This window comes from Herpailurus yagouaroundi, unplaced genomic scaffold (assembly GCF_014898765.1).
Source record: "Herpailurus yagouaroundi ecotype Mexico unplaced genomic scaffold, PumYag 182, whole genome shotgun sequence".
Lineage (NCBI taxonomy): Eukaryota > Metazoa > Chordata > Mammalia > Carnivora > Felidae > Herpailurus > Herpailurus yagouaroundi.
This window is the reverse complement of record NW_024412413.1, coordinates 59,348,583-59,360,043: the sequence shown is the minus strand read 5'-3', so window position 1 is coordinate 59,360,043 and position 11,461 is coordinate 59,348,583. Positions and strand designations below refer to the sequence as shown.

At 41.6% G+C, this 11,461-nt stretch overlaps 1 protein-coding gene across 7 annotated transcripts in view; it reads left to right on the top strand.

Annotated features, from left to right (window-relative positions):
• Nucleotides 1-11,461, top strand: part of HSD17B6 (hydroxysteroid 17-beta dehydrogenase 6) — a 48,523-nt gene that overhangs the window by 31,657 nt on the left and 5,405 nt on the right. For all 7 annotated transcript variants that reach the window (XM_040491682.1, XM_040491683.1, XM_040491685.1 and 4 more), the window contains 2 exons: nucleotides 3,097-3,429; nucleotides 8,181-8,439. In XM_040491682.1, coding sequence (XP_040347616.1) covers nucleotides 3,117-3,429; nucleotides 8,181-8,439 — 572 coding nt within the window. In that variant the 5' untranslated portion in view covers nucleotides 3,097-3,116. The remainder of the gene's footprint in view (nucleotides 1-3,096; nucleotides 3,430-8,180; nucleotides 8,440-11,461) is intronic.

Below are 11,461 nucleotides of genomic sequence, written 5' to 3'. Positions count from 1 at the left end.
AAAAAATTTTTTTTTAATATGAAATTTATTGTCAAATTGGTTTCCATATAACACCCAGTGCTCATTCCAACAGGTGCTCTCCTCGATACCTATCCCATTAAAAAAAAAAAAATTAATGCTTATTTATTTTTTTAATGTTTATTTATTTATTTTTGAGAGAGAGAAACAGAGCACGAGCAGGGGAGGAGCAGAGAACGAGGGAGACACAGAATCTGAAACAGGCTCCAGGCTGTCAGCACAGATCCTGACGCCGGGCTCAAACCCACAAACTGTGAGATCATGACCTGAGCCAAAGGCAGACGCTCAACCGACTGAGCCACCCAGGCGCCCCTTTAATGCTTACTTATTTTGAGAGAGAGACAGAAAGAGCACAAGGCGGGGAGGGGCAGAAAGCAAGGGAGACACAGAGTTGGAAGCAGGCTCCAGGCTCTGACCTGTCAGTGCAGAGCCCAACACGGGCTCAAACTCATGAACGGCGAGATTACGACCTGAGCTGAAGTCGGATGCTTAGCACCCATATATATATTTCTTATTATAAATCACAGTATCACAACCCTTCAATCCCCTGGTAGCTACTGCCTTCTTTCCTCAGACTCTTTTGAAAAGAATCTCTCTTTGGCTCTGCATCCTGCCCTCCAGTCCATCCATTAGCCCACTGCAGTCTGACTTCTTTACTGTTAACTCCCTAAGAGCCTTATTTAGATCACCGGTAACCTGCTATATTCAGTGGACCTCCACGTGGCAGAGTTGACCTGCATTAAGCCCCTATTCCCTTGGCTTCCTTTGGCTTTCTTTCTCCTACTTCTCTGACTCATTATTCCGGTTATTTTCTTCTCCTTTGTTTCCCCCGCCCCGCATATTTTCATTTAATTTATTTATCTAACAGCATTTATCTAACATAGCACTAGTTATGTACCATTCACTGTGCCGGATGCAGATGAACACACAGACCGAGCTCTCAAAGGCTTTATAGTTTACAACTGGGGAGAAGCAGTGTAACAAGTTAGCGGACATTAGGATACACACTCAGTGCAGGCTGCCATGGGATGCCAGGGAGGGCGTGGTCTAATTTGTTAGGCCAGTGGTCAGGTTAAGAGGGATCAGGAAAGTCTTCTGCCTGGACCACTCTTCCCCCACTTGCCCAGAGCTATACCTAATCTCTCAGTGCTCATCTATAAAATAATGTGGCAGTCATGGAGGTGTGTTCCTCAAATGTCTTTTCAAGAGAATCTGCTTTGAGGAGTGCCGTTGCTCACAGCCTCCAGCTGTTGCCTTTAGATCTGATACGGTGTGTATACTGAGGCACACTTCTGGGCACTGCCAACCAGTTGACTGAGTATGGTGGCAGTACTAGAGCCCAGCCAGTACTGGCCAGTGTGGGATTTTCCTGGTCAGTATTTACTCAAAGATCCCCAATTGGCTTGGTTGCTGTCCTGCAGTTTAAGGAGCTCACTCTCAACTCCTTCCTTCTCTCTCTTCTTTTGGAGGCATCAGACCTGCATTATCACCTACTCCTACGCTTTCCCCTTTATCCTCTAATGGTATTTTCCCCAGGGAATCACTTGCATGTCTAATTCTGTTTTGGCATTTGAACCTAACACAGGGATATGACAGGGCCTGCCTTACAGTGCTGTTGGGAGAACAGAGTTAATGTATGTGAAATGCCTAGAACAGGACCTGTTACACAGCAAGTGTTATGCTATTATTGTTGTTAGCTATTATTATTGTATTATCCTTTAGATCTCAACTTCTATTTTACTCTCTCTAGAAACCTTCTCAGATCTCCCCAGAGTGCTCCAACAGCATCCTGTCCTTACTTCTATTCTGTTGCTTTGTTTCCTTGTTGGCCTTCACACTTGGACAGTGAATTCAATGAATAATAGAACCTTGTTGTGTCTATTGTTGTGTATCAGTGCCTAACATTGTGTCTGACTCATAGGAGATGTTAACTTGATGTCTGCTGAATGAAAATGTTAATTCAGCTGAGTACTAACAGATGAGTGTTATTTGCCAAGTGGATGATGTCTGGGAAAGAAGCAATTGTTGAGAGAATTGTGTACTGTGGTGTGAAAGGCCTGTACTGTGTGGGGTACTGAAAGCTGCTTGTTATGAGTAAAGAGTAAGGTATAAGAGAGATGTGGTAAAAAAGAAGGCTAAGGAGTAGGTCAAGGGCCAGAGCACCGGGAAGGCCTGAATGCCAAGCCAAGGAGTCTGAATTACGTCGACCCAACCTTATGCAGGCATTGGGGTGCAGGCCTTATGATGTCCTAATGGACTCATCCATCTTTGATGGTGTTTTATGTCTTTATGAAACATGTGTTAGTTCACCCAACACTAAATTGTTCCAAAATGGTGGCTGTTTCTCTAGAACTACATGAAGAAATGTAGGCATAATCATTTCAACAATGCATCTGATTGGTCTTTATTTACAAGCTGCTTTGGCTGCACAGTTGGGTCTCTTAACTGATCTCTTTAACTTCATCACAGTCCATTTAAATATACCTTCCACTCCCATTGTGAGACAGATCTCTCTAAAACTAAATCTGCTAATCTTACTCCTCTATTTAATACCTTCCAATAATAGCACACTCTGGATACCTATAAGACAACGTCCAGATTCCTTAGTGTGACCCACAAGGAACCCCATAGTCTGAGCCTTCACTACCTCTGTATGTTCTGTACTGCATGGTGCTGAACTGCTATAGGTATTAGGAAGTTATGCTGCTCACCACTTCATTTATGTACACACTGTTGCTGCCTAGAATGTTCTTTCATCTGGGTCTACTTTTTGAATGCTTAGCTATCTTATAGGCAGTAGTTACAACATCACTGCATCTCTGAAGCCATTTCTAACTTTGTGGGCCGTGGTTTGCAGCCTCATTAGACTATGTGTATATTGGTATGGCACCCCCCCACAATGCATTGCACTTGTTTGGTTCCCTCCAGTTCCCTCTCTAGACTGTGGTTCCTTGAGTGTTACTGAAGATGAGTCCCCAGCACCTGGGGCAATGCCTAGCACAAAGCATATACTCAATAGATAACTGGTTAAAGGAAAAAGGACAGAATAAAATAAAAGCTCTTCTCTTTCTTTTGAAGGGGAAGGAGATCCCCTCACCATGTGGCTGTACCTGGCGGCCCTCGTGGGCCTGTACTACCTCCTGCGCTGGTATCGAGAGAGGCAGGTGGTGAGTGACCTCCGAGACAAGTACGTCTTCATCACGGGCTGTGACTCGGGCTTCGGGAACCTGCTGGCCAGGCAGCTGGACCTGCGAGGCTTGAGGGTGCTGGCTGCGTGTCTGACGGAGAAGGGGGCAGAGCAGCTGAGAGACCAGACATCAGACAGGCTAGAGACGGTGATCCTGGATGTCACCAAGACAGAGAGCATCTCTGCGGCCACCGAGTGGGTGAAGGAGCGTGTGGGAGACAGAGGTATAGAGAAGTATTTTCTTCTTTCATTACTTAGGCATCAAGATGTTAAAAGTTTTCTCTCTCTGTATAAGATCTCAAAAGCAGGGTTTAAAAGGCTGACTTTTCCATTTGAAGGACAGTCGTGATCTTATGTGGTGTTTCATTTCCTTAACAACGTTTACCTTGAAAAATGAGCCCAGTAGATTTGAAGCTGTTATCTCACCTTGCCAATGGAATATTTAAAACCACAATTCTTTGTGTTTGAAGAATTTTCAAGGTATTCTTAAGAAATTGAGTCTTCTCCCCTTGGCTACCATTTAAAATATAATCATTCCTTCAGTCAGCCTTACATGTGAAAATTGACTTGGAAATTGATTTCAATATATTATTTCCTGTTTGAGGGTATACTCCAGGCAGAGCTAGGAATTATACATAGTTACAGCCTCTGCGCTTTGCACAGCACTTTATTTCTGTTGTATGGTTATTGGTATTGTTTCACACTTTGCTAGAGTGTGAGCTCCTTGAGGGCCCCTCTTACCCATTATTGTATTTCCAGTTTCTGACATATTCCCAGGTACCTGTTAAGGACTCAACAAATGTTGAATAGATCTCATTTACTCATAGTTTTATTTGTTACTTTGGTGCCCTTGATATTAAAATCATCACTTGTTCCTTACACCTGACTTTCAAACTACTTGCTGGACTGCTCATCTGGAATTTCTGCTGGTGCCTCAAACTCACCAAACCTAAAGGAAGACTCTTTACCTTATCTTTTCCTCACCAAATCTGGTTGTTGTTGTTGTTGTTGTTGTTGTTGTTTTGTTTGTTTCAGTCTTTCTCTCTGTGCACTATGTCACTATTCCTGCAGTTACACACACTTGTTCCCTCAGAGCCTTTTTCCTTCCTTATACTTTCAACATTTTAATATCCCCATGTTCTAAATGAATCTCTTGTAAATAGCATATAGCTACATGTAAAAAAATAATGCAGTTTTTTTTTTTTTTTTTTTTTTTTTTTTTTTTTTTTTTTTACCTAGGACATTTCACTCATCTACACTTACTTAATTGTTCATATGTTTGGATTTATTTCTATGACATTCTTTTTATGCTTTTTATATGTCCCATTTTTTTCTTGCTTCTTTTCCCACTTTTGAATTGATTGAATTTTTATTCCACCTTTTCCATTACTAAGTTGAAAGTAATATATTCTGTTTCTTAAATTTTTTTAAATGTTTATTCATTTTTGAGAGAGCACAAGCAGGGGTAGGGTGGAGAGAGAGGGGGACACAGAATCCAAAGCAGGCTCCAGACTCCGAACTGTCAGCACAGAGCCGACTTGGGGCTCGAACCCATGAACCGCGAGATCATGACCTGAGCCGAAGTCGGACGCTTAACTGACTGAGCCACCCAGGTGCCCCAAAAGTAATATATTCTGTTTCGTTAGTAGTTTCTCTAGGAATTTTAACTGCATATTTAATCATTCAAGTGTAAAATTAACATCTTTGCCTTCTTCTGATGAATCCAAGGCTCTCAGAACACTTGAACTCCATCCCCTGCCCCGCTCCCCCACATGATGGCATTGCTGTTATATATTTTATTTATTTATTTATTTTTTGGCCCTACAATATATAATGTTTGTTTAGATTTATTTCCTGTTTACCATTTTGTTTGCTCATCATTCTTTTTAGAATCTTCCATATAAAATTACTTTCCTCCAGGGGCCCCTGGCTGGCTCAGTCAGTGGAGTGAGTGACTCTTGATCTGGGGGTTTTGAGTTCAAGCCCCACACTGGATAGAGATATTACTTAAAAATATAATCTTAAAAAAAATAAAATAAAACTACTTCCCTCCAGACTGAATATATTCTTTAGAATTTAGAAAGTGTTGTGGATAAAATCTGTTTTTTTTTTTTAAGTTTATTTATTTTTTTTGAGAGAGAGAGAGAGAGAGAGAGAGAGAAAGCATGAGTTGGGAGGGGCAGAGAGAGAGGGAGAGAGAATCCCAAGCAGGCTCTACGCTGTCAGCACACTTGGGGCTCATTCTTATGAATTGTGAGATTATGATCTGAGCCAAAGTTGGATGCTTAACCCACTGAGCTAGCCAGGTGTCCCTGTTTTTATTTTCTTCCTTTTTTTACATTTCTATTTTATTTATTTATTTATTTATTTATTTATTTTAGGTAATCTCTATACCCAAGGCAGGACTTGAACTCACAACTCTGAGATCAAGAGTTGCATGCTCTACAGACTGAGCCAACCATGCACCCTTCTTTTTTCACATTTCTTAAAGTGTCTTTATTTTGCCCTTATTCCGGAAAGATATTTTTGCTAGATAAGCATTTCTAAGTTTACAGTTATTTTCTCTCAGCATATTGAAGATATCGTTTCATTGTCTTCTGGCTTCTGTTGTTGCTGTTGTCAGTTGTCAGCCTAATTGTTACCTTTTGTAAATAATCTTGTCTTTTATTTCTGACTATTTAAGGATATTCTATTTCTTTGATTTTTTTTTTAAACATTGGAAACATTTTATTTTAATTTTTTTTAAGTTTATTTATTTTTTTAGTAATCTCTATACCCAACCTGGGGCTCAAACTCAAGACTCTGATATCAGGAATTGCATGCTCTGGGGGCACGTGGGTGGCTCAGTCAGTTAAGCATCAACTTTGGCTCAGGTCATGATCTCACAGTTTGTGGGTTCAAGTCCCTCATCAGGCTCTGTGCCAACAGCTCAGAGCCTGGAGCCTTCTTTGAATTCTGTGTCTCCCTCTTTGTCTCCCACTTGTGTTCTCTCTCTCTCTCTCAAAAATAAATAAACATTAAAAAAAAAAAAAAAAAGAGTTGCATGCTCTTCTGACAGAGCCTGTCAGGCATCCCTCTTTCTTTGATCTTACTAAAACTTTATTTTGGCTATATAGATGTGAATTTCTTTATTTATACTGCTTGGGACTTGTTTGGCTTCTTGAATCTATGGATTAGTGTCTTTCAACAATTTTGGAAAATTCTCAGCCACTATTACTTCAGATATTGCCCTTGTTCCATTTCCCCTCTTTTTTCTTTTCTGACAGATACGTGTTAGAAGTTTCTTACTTTGAGGCACCTGGGTGGCTCAGTTGAGCCTCTTGATTTCTGCTTGGGTCATGATCCCAGAGACATAGGATCCAGCCCCACATGGGGCTCCTCTCCTGGCTTGCTCTCTCTCTGGAAAAAAAAAAAAAAAAGAAGTTCTTACTGTGTTCTTATGTCTCTTTTCTTTCACACTTTCCATCTCTTTTTTTTTGCTTTGTGCTGCATTCTGCATAGTTTCCTTTTTCTACATTCCAGCTTATACTTTCTGTTTTCTGCCATGTCTATCTGCTATTAAATCTGTCTACCAAATTACAGTTTGTTAAGATTTTTATTTCTGGAAGTTCTTTTTGGTTCTTTTCCAGATCTGCTTGATCAGTTTTATGATACCTTTATTAATCATTTTAATCTTTCTTTTATTTTAAAATTATATTTAATATACATATTTATTTATTTTAAAAGTTTATTTATTTATTTTGAGAGAGAGAGAGAGAGAGTACAAGCAGGGGAGGGGCAGAGAGAGGGAGAGAGAATCCCAAGCAAGCTCCACGCTGTGAGTCAGGAGCCCACCATGGGGCTCAGTCTCATAAACCATGAGATCATGACCTGAGCTGAAACCAAGAGTCACACACTTAACTGACTGAGCACCCCAGGTGCCCCTTATATTTAGCATACACATTTTATATTATATGTCTTATAATTCTGGTATCTAATGTCTTTGTGAGTGTTTTTCTGCTGTCTATTCATTTTGCTGGCTCTTGCATATAATGCTTTGTTTCTTTGTGTATTTTTGATTTGTGACGGTGAACTGCAATTTTTCTTAGTAGCTCTCTGGTGATTCCCTGTAGTCTGACATGAAGATTCCTCCAGAGAGGATCCATGTTTCCTTCTATCAGGTGTCAGGCACGCTCAGAAGCCATGACCATCTTGAATTGAATCTTGGCTTGATGTTTTGGACTACCCAGGTAGTGGGAATTTGGCTGCAAACTCTCATGAGGGGTGGCTTGTGGTTACGATTCTTCAGTGTTGATTCTTGCCCCCCTCTCCACAACACCAAAGTTCAAGACAGGTTTTTTAATTTAAAGTTTATTTATTTATTTTGATAGAGAGAGACCGAGTGGGGGAGAGAGAGAGAGAGAGAGAGAGAGAGAGAGAATCCCAGGCAGGCTTTGCACTTTCAGCACAGAGCTTGATGTGGGGTTTGAACTTCCAAACCATGAGATCATGACCTGAGCTAAAACCAAGAGTCGGGTGCTCAACCAACTAAGCCACCCAGGTGCCCCAAGACAGTTTTACTTTCAGTCCCTGGAAGGACTTTGTCTCAATCTGATACTGATAGCATAACCATTAAAAGTCCCAGTTTAACGAAGAAAGTGTTTTTTATTAGGATTCCTACCTTAGGTGGGCCCTGGACCTCATATCTTATTGTGTATGTTTTTTGAGACCATACTGAAATTCACATTTACACTGGTTGGCAAATACCCTCGAATCAAAAGTGGGTATCGATATTCTATTTACTCTTTCTGGATTCCTGCCTTTTCTTAGCTTTTGGCTTGACCCCTTTTACTTTCTTGTTAACTGATGTATTTCAGAACATTAAAAAATATATTTTATTTAACGTTTTTTGTTGTTGTCAGCAGGAAGATTGATCAAGGTAAATAGTTCTGTCAATTTTGTCTGAAACTGAATTCCTGCTTTGACTTCGTTTTAGGACTCTGGGGCCTGGTCAACAACGCAGGCATTTTTCACCCACTTTGCTGCACTGAGTGGCTGAAGATAGAGACCTATGTGGATGTCCTCAAAGTGAACCTCATTGGTTTGATGGAGGTGACCTTGAGCATGCTTCCCTTGGTGAGGAAAGCACAGGGGAGGATTGTTAATGTCTCCAGCATTCTGGGAAGAGTTGCTTTCTTTGGAGGAGTTTACTGTAGCTCCAAGTATGGTGTAGAAGCCTTTTCGGATGTTCTGAGGTAATGTTCTCTTTTTCTTTCTTTCTTTTCTTTTTCCTGAGATAATGTTCTTAAGTTAAAACAAAAGCAACTGTTGAGCACCTTAAATATGTCTTAGGCATTGTGATAATTGCTTTTACCTACATTATCTTATTTCATTACTCCCAAAATCTTGATTTGTAGATACTATTACTAATCTGGCTTATCTAGGAAACTGAGGCTCAGATTCAAGTCTCTTCCCTAAAGTTCACCTGCTGCAACCAGCACTTGGCAGAACTGTGTTTTGACCCTAGGTCTTTGTGTCCTGCCACCACATCATAGTTTAATTCTCGAGATTTTTCTTTAATAAAATTTCATTTCTTAAAAAAAATTTTTTTTTGTGTTTATTTATTTTTGAGAGAGAGAGAGAGAGAGACAGAGTGTGATCCAGGGAGGGGCAGAGAGAGAGGGAGACACAGAACCTGAAGCAGGCTCCAGGCTCCAAGCTGTCAGCACAGAGCCCGATGTGGGGCCTGAACCCACAAACCGTGAGATCATGACCTGAGCTGAAGTTGGACGCTTAACCGACTGAGCCACCCAGGCACCTCAATAAAATTTCATTTCTGAAGAGAAGATAACTGTCTTCTTTCCCCCCCAAAGTGAAACTGTCATTGTTTCTCCACGGTGACTCTCTTTTTCTCCGGGTGCTCATCTGCTTTACTCTGTATATCTTTCCTTTATCTAAGAACTTCTTCTCTTAGAACTTCAGTTTGCCACGACCCCTAATGGCCCTGCCTCTACCTCCTGTCTCTTTTTCATGCATTGTTTCAGCCTTAGTCCCTCTCTATCAGCTGGTTCCTTTTTATATTCCCTGTACATTTTAGTTCCTAAGAGAGAGGACTCTGTTAGCTGTGTTCATTTTCTGTGTGTGCCAGGTGACCTATTACATGACATTTTCGTGCACTTATTATGTGTCAGGCACTGTTGTAAGTACTTTATATCTAATAAGTCATTTATCTTCTTTGAAATCCAATGAGGAAGGCATTATTATTATTATTAAAAATTTTTTTTGACGTTTATTCATTTTTGAGAGACAGAGAGAGACAGAGTATGAGCAGGGAAGGGGCAGAGAGAGAGGGAGACACAGAATCTGAAGCAGGCTCCAGGCTCTGAGCTGTCAGCAGAGAGCCCGACGCGGGGCTCGAACTCACAAACTGTGAGATCATGACCTGAGCCGAAGTCGGACGCTCAACCAACTGAGCCACCCAGGTGCCCCAAGGAAGGTATTATTTTTATCCTTATTGTATGTATGAGGAAGCTGAGGCACAGAGGTTAATAATTTCCCGTGGTCATAACATAGGTAGTAATAGGCAGAGCCACTCTCCAGTCCTAAGTGGGCTTTCCTCTCATCAAGTACCCTCCCTGGTCCAGTCAGCTGTGGACATGATGGTGTAATCATGTGGCACAAAATATTGCTGCACAGGGCACCTGGGTGGCTTGGTCGGTTAAGCATCCTGCTTTTGATCTTGGCTCGGGTCATGATCTCACAGCTCATGGGATTGAGCCCCACATAGGTCTCTGCACTGACAATGCAGAGCCTGCTTGGGATTCTCTCTCTCCCTCTCTCTCTGCCCTTCCCCTGCTCTCTATCTTTCAAAATAAATTAATTAAAAAAAATATTGCTGCTCAGATTCCCCTTTGTCGGGGCTAACTTTAGAACAGTTTCACACGTGGAAATGAGCATGTGTGAGAGAGAGGGAGACACAGAATCCGAAGCAGGCTCTAGGCTCTGAGCCATCAGCACAGAGCCCAACTCAGGACTCGAACTCACTAACTGTGAGATCATGACCTGAGCCGAAGTCAGACACTTAACTAACTAAGCCACCCAGGCGCCCCTATTTTTTTTTTTAATGTTTATTTATTTTTAAAAGAAAGAGAGTGTGAGTGGGGGAGGAACAGAAAGAGAGAGAGGGAGACACAGAATCTGAAGCAGTCTCCAGGCTTTGAACTTGGGACCAGTAAGATCATGACCTAGGCCAAAGTCAGATGCTCAACTGACTGAGCCACCCAGGCACCCCAGCTGTGAATATTTTCGGCACCATGTATTAGATTTCTATGGCTGCTGTGAATTTTGTTTAGAATTCTGTTTTTTTTTTTAATGTTTATTTATTTTTGAGACAGAGAGAGACAGCACAAGCATGGGAGGGGCAGAGAGAGAGGGAGACATGGAATCCGAAGCAGGCTCCAGGCTCTGAGCCATCAGCACGGAGTCTGATGTGGGGCTCGAACTCACGGACCACAAGATCATGACTCAAGCCGAAGTCAGACACTTAACCGACTGAGCCACCCAGTCACCCCAGAATTCTATTTTTTTAAGTATTCTCCACACCCCACATAGGGCTCAAACTCACAACACCAAGATCAAGAGTCTCACGCTCTATTGACTGAAGCAGCCAGGTACCCCATGACTGCTGTAATTTACAGTGTCTGAAAACAACACATATTTATTCCCTCACAGTTCTGGAGGCCAAAATCTGAAATCAGTATTACTGGACCAAAATCAAGTTGTTGACAGGGCCAGCCTCCTTCTGAAGGCTCTAGGGGAGAATCTGTTCCTTGCTTCTTGCACTTCTGCTGGCTCTCTGCATTCCTTGGCTTGTGACTGCATCACTCCAATCTCTGCCTCCGTGGTCATGTTACCTTCTCTTTCTCTGTTGGCCTTCAAATCTGCCTCTGCCTGTCTTATAAGGGTAATTGTGATTGCACTTAGTGCACACCCAGATTATCCAGCATAGTCTCCCTATCTCAAGATCCTTAACTTAATCTCAACCACAAAGTCTTTGCCACACAGGGTAACATTTATAGATTCCAGGGATTAGGACCTGATACTTTTGGGGGCTGTTATGTAGCCTACCACATGCCATGACTATTAGGTATCTCTTATAATATACATATTGTATTATCTGCCTAGGAAGGGAATAGGGAAATAACTGAGGAAGTTACGTGAGTTGTTACCATGTGATGAGCACTTTGCCTGGCTTCCAGTTTAACTGACATTTTGTTT